Genomic DNA, 24,745 nt, shown 5'->3' on the forward strand with positions numbered 1-24,745 from the left:
ATAGCCCTGGCCCCACTTCTGGCCCAGGCCTTCCCGAGGCAGACAGCCATCCTGGACAACTTTATCATTAGGTGTTTATTAAGCACTATTGCATGGCACTGTGTTAGCTCATCCATTTCACTTAAAGTCTCAAAATTTTTATGCTGTTAAAGTTCCCTCTTTAGCTCTTAAAAGGCGGCTATAATGAGATGTGCTTCACTCTCCCTTCCTACCACTAATTCTTTCATTATCTCTGCTCGAGGATGGAGCCCCCAAATCACACACCATGCTCTGAGCGGGGTTTCATCAGGCCTGTTAGTCAGCATTTACTTGAAGACACTAGAATGTGTAAGAACGCCCTCAGCGCCCATGAGCACGTTCTCCATCAGTGGACTTCGTGGTTCCAATTGAGAAGGAAAGGGCTGGCCGCGCAAATGGGAAGATGTGTGTCTGGCGCAGAGAAGGGAAGCAAGTGACGTGAAGTGATGGGACCCAGCAGTTGCACTGGTGCTTTCATCTGGGCCTCAGAAAGACACATAGTAATGTAAAGAGTGACTTACTCGTTCTTGTCCAGCTGTGTCCCAGATGAGGAATTTATGTAGTTCATTTTGGTACTGGACAGTCTTGGTCATAAAAGATGCCCTACAAAAAGAGACCTAAACGATCAGAACACAGTTACTTAAAGCACGTCACCAGCCCCAGTTGGAAACACTGCTTAGACGCCACAGTTCTCATACTCCTGCTCCACACTACATTCTGACAGTGCTCCTCTTTGGAGTACTGATGAGACACTCAGATGCTGGCAGCATGCTCTAAGACGAAAGGGTTCTTTGGCTTGTGGCTGCCCAAACTTCACATCAAAAGAACCATGAGATAATTTGATAATCCAGACATCAGCCTCCCTTGTAATATATTCAAGCTGTTCTTTAGAAAGATGGCACCATGGGAAAACTTTTGTGAAAACCTGTGTGTTCAGGAAAAGAGTGCACTAGTAATGAGCAGTAGGTCATTTGGCTTTATCCTCAGCCCATTCCTAATCCAAAGGATCATGTGAAGAGCTAGTGTTAGACTAGAGTTAATAAAACTAAAATGCCAACAAGCAGCAGGAAGACTCCCAATCACCACCTCTGTGTTTCAGTAACAGATCGGCCCCCCACTGGTTGTCCTGCTGGGCCACGTAGGGCCTCAGGGCCACCCCAGTCCTGGGTGGAGAAAGAATGCTCCTGTGCAGGTCCTCCTGCCCTCTGCGAGGGGCTGCTCCAGGCAGGAGCCTCTGAAGGCAGGGGTCAGGGGCTTGTGCTTTTGGGAGAACCTGTGAGGCACTGTGGAACACATGCCTAGACCCTCTGGAGGGTCCTGGCTAAAGATTCTGGAGGCCTGTCACAGGCCAGCACTAGCTCCAATGCTACCTTCTACTCTCCCAACCCACAGGAAAGCTCCCTGCTGGGAAGTCCTTTGTCTCTCAGCCTCCTCCGGGCATCCCAGTCTGGCTGAAGAACCCAGAGATGATTATGTCTACTTTCCCACTGAATAAACCTTCTGGGGCCTAGGGTCAAGCTGTGCTCTTGGAATCACACCCTCATCATCCTAATCAGGACAATGAACTCAATGGCTAGACATTTTCACATATTCTGAATCTGAAATAACTTTGAAAAGATTCAAGTAGCAGTTACATAATTTCCAACAAAGTGCAAGCTGAAATCGATTGAATGATTCTGAAGCATTACTGAGCTTAGGTAAGCATCAGAATCCTTAGTTTGAAAAACTTTTTACACTTGCCACAGTTAAATCAGGATGTGCACCAGGACTTCTCACTTTAGGGAAGATCTAAGTCTTCAAAAAGCCTTAGTTATTGTGAAGATGAAATGATATGATATAGTGAAAGTGCTCTGCAAATTATCAAGTACTGTCTGTAAACAAGGTATTATTATTGTTATGAGTATTATTTAAAGGCAGCGCCAGGAAATGTCTCAGTTCAGACTTTGCTGTATTAGTCCTAAGAGCTTGCAGCTCAGTACTCCATCCATCACGGCTGTGCTGTCAGAGGCACACAGGCACCGGGCCTGTGACAGAGCCAGAGCCACCCTACACGCCCGGGCTGGCAGCTCACAGGACAGAGCAGAGACACGCTGCAAGCAGACAAAAGCCGGAAAGTCACACGCAGCGGTAAAAGATGTTCCGCTACTGGATCAAAACTCACGGAAGTCCAAACTACCTGCCAACCATCTCCCCTTTACTCAGAGTATAGATTCACGACTCAGACAAGGGATGACAGACAAAAAGGCAGCTGCTATGTAATGTAAGGATCTTGAGGGATTAAACCCAACTTCCGGTCTGCAACCTTAGACCATCCATCCCCTTCTCTCCCGTGGATGCTGCCAACGCAACTGCCTCCCAGCGGCACTGCGGTCTCGTCGTGCCTCCACATCTGTTGGTGTCTTGTCCTTGTACTGCCTGTGTCACTGGCCAAGCAGCCAACTCTTTAGGGGTCTCATCTGTCCTGTCTCAACCAAGCAGGACAGCCTCTCGGCGGAGTGGCTGTCTCCCTGGAGCAAAGCCCCCAAGCCATGACGACCGGTGTGGGGGTGATCCTGTCAGCTGGGCCCACCCCAGGCCTCTCACTGCACCCAGCAACAACCCCACACTGTGACCGACTGTTTTCCAGCCCCCAGCCACTGCCTGCCATACCTTGCCCCCAAGCAGCAGCCCGTTTCTCCCTTCTCAGAGAAGAGGTTATAGGCCTAAGCTCCCAGCATGGTCCCCTGTAAACCCTCCCCCTTGAAAATGAACTCATTTCATTCGCACCAGCTGTCACCCCCCACTTTTCTGATTCTGCTTGTCTTGATTCACCTATCTTCTCGGCCCTGACCACGAGATCAGCACAACCCACCTAGGCCACTGCAGACATCGAGCTGGTCTCCTTCCCCCAGACTCGAATCCTTCCAATTGTTCCTGCTTCTGACTTCACGCTGATGGTTCCTTTTCTGTGAATGCTTTCCCTGCTGGCCAAACGCTCCTCAGGCTTTAGGTCTTAGCTCAGCTGCCAAAAGTCACAGAAATGTGTGTGGTCCACCCAAGCCAGGTGGCTTCGCATCTCAACTTCAACTTCACCCTTCAACACACCATCCCGTTTTGTCCTCAGGGTGTCTGCCACAAGGACTGTACAATGTCTGTCTGGTTTATTTGTCTATTTTTAAATTTACCTGTTCAATGCCAGGAATTATGGACCTTGTGGTTCACGTTTTCCTCTGTAACAGGGGCATCTTCCTCACCTCCCCATTGGCTACCCCAGAATTCTGACAAAACATCTACCATGTTGCTATAAGTCACTTGGCCTTCCATGATGTTCACAGTTCCAGGGAGTCTCAAGCCAAGTGCTCCCCGGAGCACACAATGAGAACTGCTTTTGAAGCGCAGAGAGAGCTGAGATGAGAGGCGACTCGGGGGGCTCTTGAGCCAGGAGTGTGGCCTCGAGGGGGTGGGGATGGGGTGCCACCAGCAGGGCTGACCACGCCCAGGGACGTCCTCATGATTGGCTCCTACTCAGCCGTTAGGCCAGCTGCCAGGCATCAGCCGGGCGTCTTGTCAGAGATGGGTTCCCAGAACCCTGCTAAGGAAGCAGCCATGATGCTGGACGGGGGTGTGGGGGTGTCTCTCCCTGCTGCCGGGGCCCAGCGCAGGTGGTGGTGATAGGATGCCCACACCCCTCCTCCCCACGCCCCCGAAGCCTCTCACTGCAACAGGCATCTCTGTGGATTTCTGAGAACCAGAGGTCTTGGCCTGTCACACCAATAAGGACCACTTCCTCCTGTTGGCACTTGGATTCGGCTGGACTGATCTAGAGTGATGACACTGGGGCTCGGGGTGGACATGGGATGAGGGGACGTGCTAGGCAGGCCTCCCGCACGGCCCCCAGTTTCAGGGTTTCATCCATGGGGGACACGCTTTCCTGACTCTGACTGACCGCAGCCCTGCTCCACCATTGGGACACTTCATTCCTGTCCCCACACTAAAGGCAGCGAAGATGGGGCTGGATTCCACTCCACCCTCACAGCAGTCTGTCTCCAATTCTGAGTTCTCAATCAGAACGTGGTGTCGGCCTTCCACGGAAACGGTGGTCCGCAGCTCTTCTTTGTTACTTCCAGCCACTCTGAGAGAACTGTCTGGCTCTCCATTTTATATTTAATCTACACTTGAACTTCAGTCCCTGAGGTAAACTCATAAATTGGACCCTCATCTTCAAGCGGGACCACTTCTTCCTCCCAGCGTCACTCCATCCCAGGATCACTCCTTTAATGTTCAAGTTAAATGACACAGATGGTAGGATAAGTTCATATCTGGCTTTTTGAAAAACAGGCAATGGCTTCCTGCCATCCAAATGACACATTTTTATTTTCCAGCCTGCCATTTACTTGTCTGATACCCTTATTTTTCACTACTAAACCATCTCTCTTCACTCTGCCTAGGCAGATCTTATTACTTCTTTAATCTAAAATCCCTACTAGCATTATTTCCTAAAGCTAGACTGCCTTTCATAAACTTCTCCATTTTTCAAGACACTCCAAGTCGTCAGAATCTTTGGTAGGAGCATGAGTTCCCGGTGGAAGTACTTGCTACAAGGGGTTTTAAAAACGCCTTTCCTTTACCTGCAGTGGACTCGCTGGGCTCCTTCAAAACACAGGTGTGCCCTGCCTCATAGTCCAGTACCTCCGAGCCCTTTTCTTGGAATGACACACAGATGCTGTTATCCTCGTAATGGTGCAAGTGAAAGGTGCTCAGACGTGTGCCACTCTTTGCGACTCTATGGACTCTACAGTCCATGGAATTCTCCAGGCCAGAATACTGGAGTGGGTAGCCTCTCCCTTCTCTAGGGGATCTTCCCAACCCAGGGATCAAACCCAGGTCTCCTGCATTACAGGTGGATTCTTTACCAGCTAAGCCACCAGGGAAGCCCCCCTCATAATGGTATGTGGTGCCTTTTAATGAATGTCCATAACCTCAGCTCTGTATGCAGGTTCCAGAGTTGCATGTACCTTTAAACTCTACCATTTTTCAGACTCATGAGATCTAAGAGCTGATGTGCCATTTCGTACCACCCAGAAGTTTAAGCGGGGGTGTCTGCCCAGCAACAAGACCTGAGAGAGGGTGGGGACACATTCTACACAGAGAAATGGCAAGAACAGAATCAGAGAATGGTGAAAATGTGCAAGAAGAATGCCAGTGGTTCTGCAGAGCGAGCCTGGTGAGGCAGGGCTGGGGTGGTAACCACATGAAAGGCTCCGGGTAGGGCGGGGGCAGATGGGGGGTAAAGGTCTACAAGACGCTGCACCTTCACCCTGATGAGCCTCGGCTCTGTGAGGCCCTGTTTCCTGTTCATCAGGATCTCCCAAAGGCCAGGGCGTCACCATCACCATTTCTGCCATATTCGTGCTCCAGTGGTATTACTTACTGCTGAATGGTGTAAAAAAAAGAATCATTCTTCTATTTTAACTTAAACTTGTCTGAGCAATAATACCGGTAAAATTAAAATCCCACAGGATTCAGGGCCTAGTTTTGTATTTTCTAACACACAATGAAATATTTAACAGTATACATTTAAAACTTCCACCTGTGTACTGTGTGGAGTCATCTGAAGGGTGATGCTCTGGGAGAGATTGCTGAGAGTGTGAACAGCCCCCAGGGGAGGAAGGGAGGGTGTCATCAGACCTGTTTGAAAGCTGAATTCTGGAAGCACGCAGCAGGCCTCTGGTCCTCCTGCCAGATACCAAGCCCTTCATAACCCACGGGTGACTGAGATGGATGTCTATTTTTAAGGACCTTACGGGGCAGAAGTGGAGATGGAATTCTAGGCAAAACCCAGGGAATATTGAGCATCGCTGGGCGCTCGAACAAGATGGAGGGAAATGGAGGTGAGCTCCGAGGCCGTGAGAGGGTCCTGCAGAAAGATGTGGTGGGCTTGATGGGTGTGAAGGGACACCATGAGGCTGACACCCTAAAGCCAAAAGGTGTGGGCTGCTGAGAGGGACAGTTCTAAGAAGTCTGAGGCAGGAGTCTGTTGGCTCAGGCAATGGTGTGTGTGATGAGCTATTCAGGAACTTCCAAACTGTACCTCTGCTCCTTGATTTTCAGAACAAGTAACATGCTCACGGGCTTCATGACCCACAGTGCAGAGTGGGTGCACTGGACTGAACTGTCTCCCTCACACCCCTCTCTCCAGCCACTCAACTCCTCGCCCTGGAAACTATCTCATCTGCTTCTCAGGTCGCCTTTCTGATATGCCCATGGTTTACACAGTATATATGTATGCAGTTTCCCCTGCAACCTTCTTTATTAAAACAGACGGTAGGACATAAAACATACTTTTGATTCTTTCACCCTGTGCTACAACCTAGGAGGTCATCCAATGTAAGTACAGGAAGTTTTCTCAAGCGGGCCTTTCCCCCTGTATCACAGTTTATCAAGTGATTATACTATAAATTATATAATCAGACCCCTGCTAATCAACAGTGCTGCAATTACTAACCTTGGACAGTTACTGCCCTTGTTGTCTGAAACTTACGTGAGTAAGTTTATCCGAAGGATAAAGTCCTAGAAGTAGAATTTCTGGGCAAGGATATGAGACAACAGCATTCTCACTAAGCGTGCAGGCTTTTTAGACAGACTACCTGCTCTGCTTATTAGTTTTGCCACCAACTGGGCAAGTCAATTAACCTCTCTTTGCCTCGGTTCTCTCATTTGAAACCTAGGAATAACTTCAGTACTTATAACACAGGAATTTAAAATGCTTTAAATTTTACCCAAGTAATATTAATGAACAATAACAGGCTGTATAGGGTTTGATGTTTCATATTCTCGTGTAACTACTGTCTAAAACAAGATACAGACCATTTCCCTAAGCCCAGAAAGTTTTCTTATGCCCATTTCTAGCTAAGTCTTGTACCTACCTCAGGCAAAACATTTTTGACCTCTACTTCACATATGAGTTTTGATTGGCCTTCGGTTTCCTATAAATGGACCACCAGGGAAGTCCTCTCCTGACCTGACTTTAAATATTAAATTTTATTAGATGAGCTTAACAGCCGGCTAACTGGATGCAGTGGAGGAAGGATCAGTAAATGTGATCACAATTTTGCAGAGTTACCTTGGCTTTCCAGTTCCCTGCCGGGATCCCTGTGCCCTGGCTACAGTCACCCAATGTCCAGCGAAGATGGGGACTCCCTCAGAAAGGTTTCTCTGGGCTTGCCTGTGGCCTCAAGTCTCCGCAGATGAGAGTCCACGGGCCTACCTCCAGCAGCTCCCCCAACTCCTGTCTCTGCAGAGATGGACAGCAGCCAGGGGTCACTTCTCTCTTATGAGTGGCTCATCACTGTCTGAAGTTGCGTTCATTTAGGTTTCTTTGTGAGCTCAGATGTCTAGTGGGCTTTTAAAAATTAACTTTGATTGTTTTATTTTTTGGATGACAATCTTCTGACTTCTTATATCTGAACTGTGAGCATACAGGGCTGTTTTAAGGGTTAAGTGACCCATTTGAAGAATGGAATATGATGAACATTATCACTACTACTTGCAGTGTGGAGTGCTTGTACCAATTTCCACTCAGTGATGGACTCACTGACAAGGCAGGATGAGGCCTCTGGGATGAGAGGGTGGGGAGAGGTGGTCAGAGGCGGATATGTGGTGTCCAGGGTGTGTCTGTAGTGACACAGCAGGCATACAGTGCCACTGGAGAAAGGGCATCTTCTCAATGCTGTGAGTGGGAATGAAGTCACCTGGGAAGACCCAGGACTGCGGCAGAAACCCTCCCTGCTTCCACATATTAGGAGTGGATGCCAAGGACAAGAAACAGAAAAAAGAGGACCATCCCATGAGGTAGGAAGGAGGAGAATCAGAACTGCATGCCAGGTAACAAGAGGCTCTGCAGGGAAAATAGAACGCCAGATACTTCTAGAGAGGTCAAATATAACAAAATGGCCATTCATGAGTTGATATTAGCCATTCATAAGTTGAGGAAAACAAGAGAATGGGAAGACTAGAGATCTTTTCAAGAAAATTAGAGAAAGGGAACATTTCATGCAAAGATAGGCTCGATAAAGGACAGAAATGGTAGGGACCTAACAGAAGCAGAAGATACTAAGAATCAGTGGCAAGAATACACAGAAAAACTGTACAAAAAAGATCCTCACGACCCAGATAAACACAATGGTGTGATCACTCACCTAAAGCCACACATCCTGGAATGTGAAGTCAAGTGGGCCTTAGGAAGCACCACCACAAACAAAGCTAGTGGAGGTGTTGGAATTCCAATTGAGCTATTTCAAATCCTGAAAGATGATGCTGTGAAAGTGCTGCACTCAATATGCCAGAAAACTTGGAAAACTCAGCAGTGGCCATAGGACTGGAAAAGGTCAGTTTTCATTCCAATCCCAAAGAAAGGCAATGCCAAAGAATGCTCAAACTACCGTACAACTGCACTCATCTCACACGCTATTCAAGTAATGCTCAAAATTCTCCAAGCCAGGCTTCAGCAATACATGAACCGTGAACTTCCAGATATTTAAGCTGGTTTTAGAAAAGGCAGAGGAACCAGAGATCAAATTGCCAACATCTGCTGGATCATCAAAAAAGCAAGAGAGTTCCAGAAAAACATCTATTTCTGCTTTATTGATTATGCCAAAGCCTTTGAGTATGTGGACCACAATAAACTGTGGAAAATTCTGAAAGAGATGGGAACACCAGACCACCTAACCTGCCTCTTGAGAAACCTGTATGCAGGTCAGGAAGCAACAGGTAGAACTGGACATGAAAAAAAAAAACAAAAAGAACTAGACATGGAACAACAGATGGTTCCAAATAGGAAAAGGAGTATGTCAAGGCTGTAAATTGTCACCCTGCTTGTTTAACTTATATGCAGAGTACATCATGAGAACCGCTAGGCTGGAGGAAGCACAAGCTGGAATCAAGATTGCTGGGAGAAATATCAAAAACCTCAGATATGCAGATACAACCACCCTTAAGGTAGAAAGTGAAAAAGAACTAAAGAGCCTCTTGATGAAAGTGAAAGAAGAAAAAGTTGGCTTAAAGCTCAATATTCAGAAAACGAAGATCATGGCATCTGGTCCCATCACTTCATGGCAAATAGATGGGGAAACAGTGGAAACAGTGGCTGACTTCATTTTCCTAGGCTCCAAATTCACTGCAGATGGTGACTGCAGCCATGAAATTAAAAGACGCTTACAATCTAGACAGCATATTAAAAAGCAGAGACATTACTTTGTCAACAAAGGTTTCCGTCTAGCCAAGGCTATGGTTTTTCCAGTGGTGATGTATGGACATGAGAGTTGGACTATAAAGAAATCTGAGCGCCAGAGAATTGATGCTTTTGAACTGTGGTGTCAGAGAAGACTCTTGAGAGTCCCTTGGACTGCAAGGAGATCCAACCAGTCTATCCTAAAGGAAATCAGTACTGAATATTCATTGGAAGGCCTGATGTTGAAGCTGAAACTCCAATACTTTGGCCACCTGATGAGAAGAGCTGACTCATTGGAAAAGACCCTGATGCTGGGAAAGATTGAGGGCAGGAGAAGGGGACAACAGAGGATAAGGTGGTTGGATGGCATCACCAACTCAATGGACAAGGGTTTGGGTGGACACCGGGAGTTGGTGATGGAAAGGGAGGCCTGGCACGCTGTGGTTCATGGGGTCACAAAGAGTCCAGCACGACTGAGCGACTGAACTGAACTGAGTTGATGTTAAACTCTGAAACAGTGGTTTCAGTGAAATAACAGGGCAGAAGATGATAAAAGGAGGATCTGAAATGAATCAGATTGATAAAGAGAAATGATGGCTGTATTCAACTGTAAAAATATTATAATTAAAGAAAAAATTTTTTTAGTGAGCAAATAACTAAGGGCTAGGCACTGAGGATACATCAGTGGTTATTTTGGATAAGGTTCCCCTTCTCATAGAACTATGGAGTGGTGGGATCAGACAACAAGTAAGTAAATAAATAGAAAAATGACTATAGTTTTCAATATTTACTATGAAGATAACAAAACATCGTATAACAGCAATTAGTATGGTAATTTCAGCAAAAAAAAAGGTACACTAAAAAAAATCAACAATATTCTAGAACTTTAGAAAAATAGTAACTGAAATGAAGAACTTCACAGATAGGTTTAAAATGAGATTAGAATTAGCTGAAAAAGTGATTAATAAACTGGATGAAGGGCTAGGAGAAAATACCTAGTCTAAGGCATGGAGAAAAAAAAAAGGAAAATATAGAAGAGGGGAAGAGGCACACACACAAACTCTAACCTATATGTAGTAGCAGTCTGAGAATTTGAGGAGAGAAAATGGAACAATATTGAAGAGATAATGGTTGAGAATTTTCCAACTTAAAAGGCATTAAACCACAGGTTCAAGATATCCTATGAACCCAAGCAGAATGAATATAACAAAAATCTCACCTAGGCATATCAAAGACAGACTGCTGGAACCGAGAGACAAAAAAGCAATCTCAAAGGCTCCCAGAAGAAGAAAATGACACGTTAGTATTGAGACAGCAACAAGACTGACACCTGACTTCAATCAAAACAGATGAAGTCATACAAAAATGGGATACATTATATTCAAAGGCCTGAGAGGCAATAACTGAAAACCGAGAATTCTGTATCTAAATGAAAACAGGCCTCAAAAAATGATTGTAATCTGCCAAAATAGCTAAAATTAAAAACAACTGATGAAAATGTGGAGCAAACAGACTTTTTCTGTAGTGCCGGCAGGAACAGAGAAGAATATGTAAGCACTTTGGAAAACAGCAAGCAGCAAGTTCTTATAACCATGCCTTAAAACCTACTGTGGCACCAGCATTCAAGACAGCCCTAAGGGTACTCGTGGTATGGATGTCCTTGTGTAGTCCCCGCCCACAGTGAGTGAAGCTGTCACGTGTAACCAGGAGGACATCACGGAAATGAAGGCGAGGTCACACAAGACACTGTGGCTTTCATCTTGGGCTCCAGTGTTGGGAGGCCACTCAAGCAGCCCTGTAGAGGGGTCAGTATGGCAAGAGTCAGAATAGCCAGCTAAGCTGTTCCTGAATTTCTAACCTTCAAAATCTTTGAGACAATACATATTTGTTGTTGTTTTAAGCTGCTAAGCTTAGGGTAATGTGTTATACAATGATAAGAAATACACTCAAAAGTATATGATTTTCAGGTATATGCTCAAAAGTAATGTGTACAATGCAAAGAAATAGAGGAAAACAACAGAATGGGAAAGCCTAGAGATCTCTTCAAGAAAATCAGAGATACCAAGGGAACATTTCATGCAAAGAAGGGCACAATAAAGGACAGAAATGGTAGGGACCTAACAGAAGCAGAAAATATTAAGAAGAGGTGGCAAGAATACACAGAACTACACAAAAAAGATCTTCACAACCCAGATAATCACAATGGTGTGATCACTCACCTAAAGCCACACATCCTGGAATGTGAAGTCAAGTGGGCCTTAGGGAAGCACCACCACAAACAAAGCTAGTGGAGGTATTGGAATTCCAATTGAGCTATTTCAAATCCTGAAAGATGATGCTGTGAAGGTGCTGCACTCAATATGCCAGCAAATTTGGAAAACTCAGCAGTGGCCACAGGACTGGAAAAGGTCAGTTTTCATTCCAATCCCAAAGAAAGGCAATGCCAAAGAATGCTCAAACTACCTCACAATTGCACTCATCTCACACGTAAGCAAAGTAATGCTCAAAGTTCTCCAAGCCAAGCTTCAACAATACATGAACTGTGAACTTCCAGATGTTCAAGTTGGTTTTAGAAAAGGCAGAGGAACCAGAGATCAAATTGCCAACATCTGCTGGATCATCAAAAAAGCAACAGAGTTCCAGAAAAACAGATACTTCTGCTTTATTCACTATGCCAAAGCCTTTGACTGTATGGATCACAACAAACGCTGGAAAATTCTTCAAGAGATGGGAATACCAGACCACCTGATGTGCCTCTTGAGAAATCTGTATGCAGGTTAGGAAGCAACAGCTAGAACTGGACATGGAACAACAGACTGGTTCCAAGTAGGAAAAGGAGTACGTCAAGGCTGCATATTGTCACTCTGCTTATTTAACTTATATTCAGAGTACATCATGAGAAACGCTGGGCTGGACAAAGCACAGGCTGGAATCAAGATTGCCGGGAGAAATATCAAAAACCTCAGATATGCAGATGACACCATCCTTATAAGAACTAAAGAGTCTCTTGAACAAAGTGCAAGAGGAGAGTGAAAAAGACCACGGCATCTGGTCCCATCACTTCATGGCAAATAGATGGGGAAACAGAGGAAATAGTGACAGACTTTATTTTTGGGGGGCTCCAAAATCACTGCAGATGGTGACTGCAGCCATGAAATTAAAAGATGCTTGCTCCTTGGAAGAAAAGTTATGACCAACCTAGGCAGCATTTTAAAAAGCAGAGACATTACTTTGCCAACAAAGGTCCGTCTAGTCAAAGCTATCGTTTTTCCAGTGGTCACGTATGGATGTGAGTGTTGGACTATAAAGAAAGCTGAGCACCGAAGAATTGATGCTTTTGATCTGTGGTGTTGGTGAAGACTCTTGAGAGTCCCTTGGACTGCAAGGAGATCCAACCGGTCCATCCTAAAGGAAATGAGTCCTGAATATTCACTGGAAGGACTGATGCTGAAGCTGAAACTCCCAATACTTTGGCCACCTGATGTGAAGAACTGACTCATTTGAAGAGACCCTGATGCTGGGAAAGACTGAAGGCGGGAGGAGAAGGGACATGAGTTTGAGTGAACTCCAGGAGTTTACTCCACACATACAAAAATGTATACAATTATTCAAAGCATCTTTATTCATGATATCTTAAAACTGGACTCCATTTAAATGCCCATCAACAGGAGACTGGATAGACAAATTGTGGTATATTCATACAATACCACTGAGCAATAAAAAGGAACAAACTCCTGATAGATGCAAAAACATGGATGAATCTCAAAAACAGTATTGTGAGCCAAAGAAGGCAGCACAAGTGAGTACATATAATAAGATTCCATTCATATAAAGTTTAAAAACATATATTTACTCTACCGTGATAGAAGTCAGATGGTGGTTAGGTTGGCGAGACAAGGGTGGATACAGCAGGAAGGGAGCTTTCTGGGGCAAAAGAAATGTCCTATAGCTTGGTGGACTTAAGCACAACATAAAGACTAGCTAAATGATACACTGTATTGTATGTAAATAAAAGTTTAATTTAAAAAAGATGACATAAAGACATTTTCAGACAAAAAAGTCCAGCACCAGAAGAGTACAGTAAAGGAGATATGAAATGGTATTCTTCAGAACAAAGTAAATAACCCCAGATGGAAGGCCAGAAATGCAGGCAGGAATGTAAAGCAACAGGAAAAGTAACATGTGGAAAAAAGGGACAGGAATGGTGACTGTAGCAATAATAAAGGTCCTGTGAGGTCTGGAATTACAGTACAAGGAAAGAGCATACAACCCGGGAGATAGAGAAATTAGATTTGAGATTCTTGCGCTGTTGGAAAGTGGTGAAAGTAACTTACATTAGACTAGAATAAGGCCAGCATACATAAGATGACAGCAAGAGTAAAGAGTTAAAGAACAACTAATGAAAGTATTTAGTTGTTCTTTAAAAACTAAATGGCATCACCATTTAACAGCATTACTGACTCAATGGACATGAGTCTGAGCAAACTCTGGGAGACTGTGTAGGACAGGGAAGTCTGGTGTGCTGCAGTCTATGTGGCTGCAAAGAGTCAGACACGACTGAGAGAAGAGAGAATGTTTAAGTCCCAAGGTAACCAAGGATTCAGAAACACGGCATTAAAACCGAAACAAAATTCAATCCAAAGAATACAGGACCAGGTAAATAAGGAGCAAAGTGTAAAACTGCTGTATTTAAACACAAATACACCAGTAATTATCTTAAAAGCAAAGTTAATTAAATATTCAAATTAAAAGTCAAAGTTGGGAGCTCTGGAGTCCAGACTCGGTGGTGGTACCGGCATGGGGAGAACCCTCCCCAACTGATCAAGCAGAAGACTGCTGGCTGGACGACATGGTCTGTGGGGCTACCACTGTGTTGGAGAGGGAGAGAGGGTGCACTGGGAGGAAGATCTGCGGAGGGAGCCTCAGATGCACACATCAAATCCACTCATCCAGAGTCACTTTAAACCACTCACACATGGCGGGTGCAGGGGCGGGGGCTGCAAGGACAGCAAGACTGGAATACTGTAAAAGCCAAGCAGAGACTTCAGCGGCTGCCAACTGCAGGACAGGAAGAGTTGGAAGTTTTGATTCTGCCAAGTTACAGGGGCCCAGTGACCACCCTGAATGAAAAACCAGATAGGCCACATTTCAGAAGTAAAGACCGTGCCCCCAGAGTAAGAATGTGCCATGAGGCTAAATATTCCAATGGAACCATTCTAACAGAGTGTAAAACCAAACCTGAACAAGTTCAAGGGGATACTCAGCACTCTTTAGCAAAGGATAATGTAAAATCCTCACAACAACATATCTTTTGCAACAGTCAGTATACAATAATGATTAAAGAAAAATTACTACAATTGCAAAGAAATGTGATCCAAGGTCAAGAGAAAAAAAAAGAGTAAACACCAACAGATAATGAGCTGATCCAGATGTTGGCACTAGTAGACATATGCTTTAAAAGTTGCTATAATCAGGATTTAAAGAAAAGAAGTCATATTGAGTGAACAGATAAGCTTACAAAATATAAAAAACCACCAAATAAAGATTCTAGAATTAAAGACAGCATCTGAAGTGAAAAAAATATACAGGTTGTGCTTAAAAGACAGTAGAAGGATCAACTGAACTTTAAAGACAGATCAACAGAAATAATGTGATCCTAAGAATAGAGAGAAAAAGCATGGAAAAACAAAGTGAAACAAAACCTAGGCCTCAGTCATCGTTTGAATAATATTGAATGGTTTAACACACGAATAACTGGAATACTACAGGCAGAGCAAGAGAATGGGGTAGACAAAACATTTAAAGAAATGATGGTTGAAAATGTCCCAAGCCATCGTATTTCTAACCCAAGCAACTCAGTCACCCCAGAGGACAAGAAGCACCTACCTAGCACACAGCAGTAAACTGAAGACAAAAGACAATGAGATCCTAGATAACATATAAAGACCTGCTATAGAGCACAGAGGACTCTGTTCAACACTCCTATGACTACATGGGAATGGAACCTAGAAGAGCAGATATATGCACGTGTATAACTGACTCACTTTGCTGTAAAGCAGAAAATAACACAACACTGTAAATCAACTATACTGCACCAAAAATAAATTAAAAAAATAGAGATCTTAAAGCAGACAGGTAATAAAAAGATGTGTTACATACAGAGGAACACTGCTAGGGATGATGACAGGCCACTCAGCACAAACCATGGAGGCCATAATGCAGCAGAATACCATTTTCAAAATGCTAGAGGGAAAAAAACCTGTACATTACACCTCCAGGACTTATTTATTGTATAACTGAAGGAGGTGCCTCTGACACCTTCACTCACTTCGCCCATGTAATATACAGCATGGTGACTACAGCTAATAATACCATACTGTATATTTGAAAGTTGCTGAGTAAATCCTGAATGTTCTCATCCCAAGAAAAAAAATTTCTAACAATGTGTGGTGACTGGATGTTAACTAAAGTTATTATGTAACCACTTCACAATACCTTCCAATATCAAATCATTATGCTGTACAGAACAAAATACAAAAAGGGGGGCAACTCCAGACATCTTTACCTAGCACAAATATCCTTTAAAAGTGAGGATGCAGTACAGACCTTTTCAGAGCAACAAAAACTGAGGGATCTGTTACCAGTAGCCCTGAGAATACATGAAATGATGAAATAGTTCTTTAGGCCGAAGGGAAATGACATCAGATGAAAAGTCAAGTCTAGGAAGGAATGAAGGGACATGGAAACAGTCATTTGTGTGTCAAATAAAATGAAAAGAGTCCTGCATCTCCTTTTTCCTGGAATAATTACTCAACCTCAGAGTCACTGTTAGGTGAGCCAAGCAGGGACGTACATGTGGCCAAGACTCATGGAGCCGGCGTGAGGGCATCAACAGCTCAATGTTACTCTTTTACACCAAGCAATCAGCTGTCTTTTAATGACATTATGGGGATAACAGTTGGTTGTCTCTTAATGCCTTTATTTACAGTAAAATAGCCATCATTAAAAAACATTGAAACAGCCTTTAATTTAGAGAAAAGTTACAAATACAGAATTTAGTTATCCTGAGCCATTTGAGAGTAAGTTGCCTCATTGCCTCTGAACATTAGTGGACATTTCCTACAAACAAGATTATCTTTCCTACAAACATAAGCAGAATAAGATAATCAAAACTGTGAAATTAACACCAACACATTACTACCATCTAGTCCTCAGAGCCCATTTGAGTTTTACCAATTGTTCTAATAATATCCTTTGTGGTTCAAAACACATGCTGTATTTAGTTGTCATGACTCCTGGGTCTCCTTCAGTCTGGGTCTGCTTTTCAGTCCTTCCTTGACTTTTTAAACTGTGAGAGTTTTGAGGATTATACACCTGTCATTTTGTGAACAGTTTCTCAATCTGAGTTTGTGTAATGTTTACACATGATATGATTATACAGTAATAATGATTAAATTAACATAAATTAAATCCAATTAATGTGATTCTGGTAGTTATAATAAAGTATGCTCATTTTTTGCCTGTTGATACTCCTTCAAGACTGGAGATTAATTCCGTACACTGTGAGTTTGGAATGGGCTTAGTAACTTCCTTCCAAGGGGTCATAAAAATAGCTCAGATTCTTCTTTGCTCTCTCCTGGGTCACTTGTCTTGGGGAAAGTTAGCTGCCCTGTTGTGAGGACACTCATGCAGCCCATTGGAGAGGCCCACCTGGTGAAGATTTCAGAAACTGAGGCCTCCCGCCAACAGCCATGTGAGTGCGCCATCTTGGAAGCAGATCTGCAACCCCAGCTAAGCTTTCAAATGACTGCAGCTCCATTTTGACTGGGACATCTTGACTGCAATACCACAAAAGATCCTGAGTCAGGACCATGCCAGATAAGCCACTCTGATTCCTGATCCACAGAAAATGTGGTATAAAGTCTGTTGTTTCAAGTGTCTTAAGTATTTGGATAATCTAAGTATTGGGATAATTAGCTACTTAGCAATTGATAATGAGCACAGTTATCCACCACATTCACAGAAAAATGGTGGTAAGAAACCATAGTATCATCTAAAAAGATGCAGAAAAGTATTAAGACAAAATTCAAGACCCATTCTTGATTTAAAAAAAAGAAACTTTCAGCAAACCAGAAAAAGAAGAAAACGTTCTTATCTTAACAATGAGCACCCTACAGTGGACATCATACTTAAGGGTATAATGTTAAACACTTTCCCACTAAGACTGGGAAAAGGCAAGGATATTGGTCACTAGTTTTATTCAACATGGTAGGAGGTTCTAGACAATGCAGCATGGTATTGAAAAAATTAAAAGGAAAAGAAGAAGTCAAACTGACTTTATTCTCAGACAACATAATCATGGATGTAAAAAATTGTAAGGACTCTACAAAACAGTTATCAAAGAAAAGTGAATTTAAGAGTATTAAAGTATACAAGGTAAACGTGAAATTCAATGGTATTTCTACAAAAAACTGCAGATAAAAATATTGCAATTCCATTTACAATAGCTTAAAAAACATTAATACTTAGCAAGATTTCTCAACAAAAATACTTTTTTAAGATTCCTGCATTGAATACAAAACAATGCAGAGACAAACTAAAGGAGACCTAAGTATATGGAGAAAGACACCATGTTCACGGATCAGAAGACTCAATATTATAATTTATTAAGATTCCAAGGCTACTCAATGGGGATAGAAAGGCTTTCAGCAAATGATGGTGGGACAACTGGATGATCACATCAGAAAATAGTGAATCTTACCTCTACTTCACAGAATACAGAAAAATCAATCTGAGATGGCTCAAAGAACTAAAAGTAAAGCTAAAACTATGATGAAAACATAGAAGAACATCTTTGAAAACTTAGGGCAAGCAATGCTTATTTAGAGGACCAAAAAAGCATGAACCCAGAAAGACTAACTGACAACATGGACTTCATTAAAATTATAACTCCTTATTAGAACACATCATTAAGAAAATGAAAAGGCAAGCCATGGAATGCAAGAAAATATTCGCAATAAATATATCTGACAAGAATTCTATTTGTAATATGTGAAGAATTTCTACATGTCTATAAAAAATAAGGCAAAAACTAAGAAAAAATGAGCAAAAGACTTGACTAGTGACTTCATAGTCAATGACAAAGAAACACATGCAAAGATGCTTATTATTACTAGTCATCGAGGAAATGCAGATTAAAAGCACAATGAGATACCATTTTATATCCACTAGAAAAACTGAAGTTAAAAAGACAAGTACTGATGAGGATGTAGAGCCACTGGACTTCTGTACACTGCAGGTGGGAGGGTAAAATGATACAACCAAGTTGGCAACTTCGTACTAAGTTATATAAATGCACCTTTCCTATGAACTAGAAATTCTACTCCTAGGTATTTACCTAAAGGAAATTTAAACCTATGACTACAAAAAGAGTTGTAAAAGAATGATCACAGTACCTATATTCATAATAGCCCCAAAGTGGAAACAACCTGGATGTCCATAACCAGGAGAATGGGTAAACAGACAGTTACCTATTCACATAGGAGAGCATCAGTCACCAATTAAAAAAAAAAAAAGATTATGATACATACAACATGGCTGAATCTCCGAAACACTGTTTTATGGGGAAGATATCGGACACCAGAGAGTGCATTCTGTATTATTTCATTTACGTGAAATTCAAGAACAGGCAAATTAACCCATAATGACTGAAGTCAGCACAGTTGCCACTTATGGGGAGTGGGACTCACAGAAACAAACTTCTGAGATGATGGAAATCTCTGGATCTTGATTAGGTGTGGTTATATGGAATATATATAACATTATCAAATTCAAATCATAAGCTGCTTACGAGAAACCCACCTTAAGTAAAAAGATACAGAAAGGTTAAAAAACAAAAAGAGACAAAGATGCGCCATGCAAATACTGACCAAAGGAAATAGTGCTGTTATATTAACAGTTACAATTAGACCTCAAGGTAAAGTGCATTGCCAGAGCTAAAGAGTACAGTTCAGATGGTAGAAGGGTTTTATCGTAGTAAGATATAGGATTCTAGATTTGTTAAGTACTTAACGCAGCTGCAAAATAGAAAAAGTATGCAATCTTTTCAAACACATATGAAACACTTACCAAAATCAACATATGCCAGGCAAATTGCAAATTATATCAGTAATAAAGGATTTAAATATGTTCGCTAATCTCAATACAATTATGCAGTAATCACTAAAAATATTAACTAGAAAATTTCCCTATACTTGGAATTCAACAAACAGATCTAAATGATGTTTGGATCAAAGATGAAATCATAATAGAAACTTGAAAATATTCTGAAATGAATGATTGAAATGATATTTTATAAAAACTTGTTTGATCTGGTAAAAGCCATGACTAACGTTTTAAAACAAGGAATGCAACTGAAAATAAGGAGTGGAAATCAATTACATAAATATCCCTGAAAACGAATAACCTTGCAACTATGAACGAAATTGACTTCTGAAACCCTAGTACACAAGGACGACTCAAAGCCCACAGGCACTTTACTAATCATTTTAAAAAGTCACAGCAGCAATTTTTTTTTTTTTTAACAAACTCTTCCAAAAAAGAGCTTCTCAATTATTAAATAGTTTCATCAGGGAAGCAAAACTTTCATACCAAACCTGACATGTACATTACAGAAACAGAAACTTCATGACAATCTTACTCATAAACACACACAGAAGTTCTAAAAAAGAGTAAACTAAAGCAAGTGATGTGCAAAAATAATATATCACAATGTAAGTGGATTTATTCCATGAAAATTCAACAATTTACCATATTAATAGCATAAAAGAATAATTACACAATCAAGCCAATAAATGAATAAAAATCTTCATCCACACTTCACACTTAAAAAAAAAACAAAAAACTCCAGCATATGATAAAAAAGACACTGTGTAATATGCTAAGGTGTGTGTACAAAAACCCTACGGCAAACATATTTAGTGGCATAATAGCAAACAATTTAGTGGCATAATAGCGAAAGCTTTCCTGCTAAGATTAGACTATCTAGTATGATCATTTCTACTCAAAACTGAACCAGAGATCCTACTCAACTCAATAAAAGATACAAAAAGCTTAAGGATTAGAAATAAAGATTTCAAAGCAATACCATTTAGCACAAAAACAGCAGAAAACTACATTGAAACATCAAACCGGTTGGATAAAATCTGACAAATGATGCACCAGTCCACTAAACAGAAAAGCAGAAAAATGCTCAGGAAAAATAAAAAAAGCCTAACAAATGGAAGAATACATTTCTATATTCATGTATTAGAGATGCAATATCATATATATGTCATTTTTCTCCAAACCAACCTATAAATTCAATGAAACATCAATCAAAAACACAATGGGAATCAGTGTGTTGGTATGAAAAAAGATAACACTAACGTTCACATGGAAATGTAACAGGCCAAGAATAGCCAAGAAATTATTGAAGAATAACACAGAAGTACTCATGCCACTGGACAGAGAAACTTATTACACAGATAGAGGAATTAAGAAACTGTGACACTGGCACAAGGACCAAAAAAATGGACTAATAGTTTCTTTCAAAGATCACTGACTAAGGCAAAAAAAAAAACAACACAACAACTGTACTGTGGATTCTATAAGATGCAAAAGCAAAATATATGACAATAATAACACTATAGATCAGTGAGGAGAAATGAAAGCATACTCCTGTAAGGTTCTTATACTATATGTGAAACTGTCTATTATTTAAAGAAAGACTGATAAAGAAGTATATTGTAAATCAAAGCACAACCACTAAAACAATAGAAGAGGTACAGCTAAAAAGCCACTGGCAGAGATGAAATGGAACCATTAATAAGGGGCAAGTAGAAAAATACAGCAAGATGGTAGATTTAAGCCAAACCATATTGATAGTTATAAAAAATAAAAATGGCCTAAACCAATACTATACAACAGAGCCTTCTACAAGAAGAACTTGAATGGTAGCTAGTGTGACCAAGGAACTCAACTTAAAATTTTAACTTAAGTTCAGATAGCCACATGCAGCTACCTACAACTATATTAGACAGCTGGTGCAATTACTCCAATTAAAACACAAGACCCATAATGCTGTCTGTCTGCAAAAACTCACTTTAGATATAAAGATAGAAATAGGTTAAATGTAAATGGACGGGAAAAAAAACGCAAACGCTAATCAACACAGAGCTGAAGAGCATGTATTCATATAAGACTGAGAAGAATTCACAATCAGGACTGTTACCAGGGAAAAAGAGGGACATTTCATGAAAGCAAAGGCATCACACTATCAAGAATAAAAACAATAAAATGCATTAATAGATATGCTCAATAGTAAGAGCTTCAAACCATATCAACCAAAATTAATTAAACTAAAAACAGAACTAGACAAATCTTCAATTAGGGTTGGATTTCAAACACTCCTTTCACTGCAAATGAGGGGGAAAAAATCAGTTAAGTATACAGAGGAAAGGAACAGTGCTATTAGTCAAGCTGATTGTTTAACATTTACAGAACACACAATAGCAGCAGAACATATTCTTTTCTGCTAAACATGGAACATTCATGAAGACCACATGCTAGGCCATAAAATAAGCATTAAATGTAAAAAGGTCTGAAATAATTTAATGAGTTATGTCCTCTGATCTAATGGATTTAAACCACAAATCATACTAGTTGAAAATTTATGGAAAATCCCCAAATAATTGGAAGTTAGAAAACATACTTCCAAACAACTAATAAGTCACAAGGGAAAGAAATACCTTGAACTAAATGAAAATGAAAATACAATCATCAAAATCCATGGTATTTCACCCAAACCAGTACTTACAAATTTATAGTTCTAATTGCATATATGTAAACAGCCTTAAAAGTCAATATTCTAAACTTCCACTTTAAAAAACTAAAAAAGAAGAAATTAGGTCAAAATAAGAAAAGGAAGGAAAAAAATGAAGATAAAAGCAAAAATCAATGAAAAAGAAAAATGGGAAAAAACAGTGAAATATTAGTAAAATAAAAAACTGGTTCTTTGAGAAGACCATTAAAATTGCTAGACAGATTCTAATGACATTAAAATGATAGTAGAGGGATATTATGAACAACTTTATGCCAATAAATTAAAAGACATAAACAATGAACAAACTCTTTGCAAGACACAAACTATTAATACCAAAGCTTACTCAGGAAGAAATGAATAGGCCCGGAACTATTAAAGGAACTGAAGTGGTAGCTAAATTTTGCTGACACAACTCCTTGCTCAGATGGCTTCACTCGTGAATTAAACCGAACCTTTAAGGAAGAAATAATACCAATTCTACATGGAATCTTCCAAAAAACAGAAGATGAAAAAATACTTCCCAACTTATTTTATGAGGTCCTGATACCAAAACTAGAGAAATGTATTACAGAAAACTACGGATCAATATCCGTCATGAACATGGAGGCAAAAAACTCTTGGCAAAAATTTTAGTAAATCCAACTCAGTAGTGTAATAAAAAAACACATAATAACCAAGTGAAATTTATGTGAGGAATGCAACATCACTTTGTTATTTTAGTACCGATTGTTATAAATCATTATTCTAAGACTGAAAACGAAAAAGTGTTAACAACAGTTCAAAAGATAAAAAACCCACCTGGCAAAACTCACACAATCCTTGATAAAAAAAAATTTCTATTTAGAGATAGAAGAGAATATTCTCAAACTGGTAGTGGGCACTTATAAAAAACCTAAGAGCCCAGACATCCAGTTTAATGGAAAAGACCAAATACTTTCCCCTCAAGATTAGGAATGAGGGAAGGATGTTGGCTGTTACCACTTCTCTTAAGTACTGGAGGTCTTAGCTCATGTGACAGGGCAAGTAAAAGAAATAAAAGGCATATAGATTGGAAAGAAGTAAAGAAAACTGCCTGTTACAGATGACATGATGGTACACCTAAGAAAATCTCAAGGAATCTATTAGAAAGATGTCTGAACTAATTGAATTTAGCAAAGTCACATGACACAAGGCCAACTTTATGTTTGCACGTGAAGAACAAACAACTGAAACTTTAAAATTCCATATAATCTATAGAGACAGAAAGCTTATCAGTGGTTGTCTGGAGCCTGTGGTAGGGATTGGGATAAATACAGGTTGGGGCAAAAGGGGACAGACTGGAGTGATGGAAGTGTTCTACATCTTGATTGTAGTGATGAGCTCACAGATGTATACATATAAGTATACGTGTGAATGCATGCTAAGTTGCTTCAGTCGTGTCCAACTCTGTGACCCTATGGACTGTAGCCAGGCAGGCTCTTCGGTCCATGAGATTCTCCAGGCAAAAATACTGGAGTGAGTTGCCATTTCCTTCCCCAATTTGTCAGAATTCATCGAAATGTTCACTAAAAATGGGTGCCTTTTATTGCATGTAAACTATGCTTTAGTAAAGTCAATTAAAAAGACAGAGCGGGGCTTACCTGGTGGCTCAGCAGCTGAGACTCTGCCAGCCAATGAGGAGATAGGAGTTTGGTCCCAGGTCAGGGAAGACCCCATGTGCCGCAGAGCAAAGCAGCCCGTGCACCACAACTACCGAGCCTGTGCGCTATAGCCAGGGAACCACAACTACTGACGCCTGCACACCCCAGAGCCTGTGCTCCACCAGGGAAGCCCCTGCAGTGAGAGTCTGTGCATCGCAGCTGGAGGCAGCCCGTGCCTGCTGGAACTAGAGAAATGCCCAGGCAGCAACGAAGATCCAGCAGAGTCAACAATAAAAACAAATAAAATTATAAAAAAACTAAAACACAGATCAGTGGGATAAAATAACAAAAATCCATTAAAAAGTGCACTATAAATACATATGATCAATTTATGATAATCACAGCTCAGTACGCAACAGTGAATTATGGATAATCTTAAAAAAAAGTGAGATGTAAATCTCTGCTGGAATTAAAAAAAAAAAAAGACAATCCCCCACAACTTAATTTTACATCTCATACAGAAATTAATTCTAGGTAAAAATTAAATCTAAATCTGAGAAGCAAAACAAAATTTCTATAGGATAACAGGAGTGTATTTTCATGACTTTGGTAAATCAAAGTTTATTAAAAGGACATAAAAGGCACTAACATAGTATCTTTCATTGAAAGACTGATCAAGTGGATATATTAAAAGTAACAACCCTTCATTAAAAGGTCCAGAGAGTGAAAAGGATAGTTACAGAGTGTGAGAAAGTATCTGCAATAGTCAGATGCAACAAATGACTACAGAATCTACAATATCCAGAAGACATACATAACACCCATAAGTCAATACACGACTTAATAAGTCAATCCGTAAGTCAACGCTCATAAGTCAATGAGACTATGACTGACAACTCAATAGAAAAACGAACAAGATTCTCAAACAGGCAACGTATCCAGATGACCAATAAAGACATGAAAATGTGTTCAGTAGCTGTAGTCATATGGGAAACAGGAATTAAAACCAGAATAAGGCAGTACCACCAATCCTCCAAC

General features: G+C 40.9%; 1 protein-coding gene and 1 long non-coding RNA gene across 2 annotated transcripts in view; one reads left to right on the top strand and one right to left on the bottom strand.

Moving 5' to 3' along the window:
• The window catches only part of RAB22A (RAB22A, member RAS oncogene family), a 49,670-nt gene that overhangs the window by 19,766 nt on the left and 5,159 nt on the right, over nt 1–24,745 (bottom strand). The window contains exon 3 of the mRNA XM_020905196.2: nt 540–621. Within this exon, the coding sequence (XP_020760855.1) occupies nt 540–621 (82 nt within the window). The remainder of the gene's footprint in view (nt 1–539; nt 622–24,745) is intronic.
• On the top strand, nt 3,809–6,038 carry LOC110145044 (uncharacterized). Its single transcript, XR_002316073.2, has 3 exons — nt 3,809–4,191; nt 5,036–5,221; nt 5,794–6,038. It is a non-coding gene; the product is annotated as an uncharacterized lncRNA (long non-coding RNA).

Source organism: Odocoileus virginianus, chromosome 9 (genome assembly GCF_023699985.2).
Source record: "Odocoileus virginianus isolate 20LAN1187 ecotype Illinois chromosome 9, Ovbor_1.2, whole genome shotgun sequence".
Classification (NCBI taxonomy): Eukaryota; Metazoa; Chordata; class Mammalia; order Artiodactyla; family Cervidae; genus Odocoileus; species Odocoileus virginianus.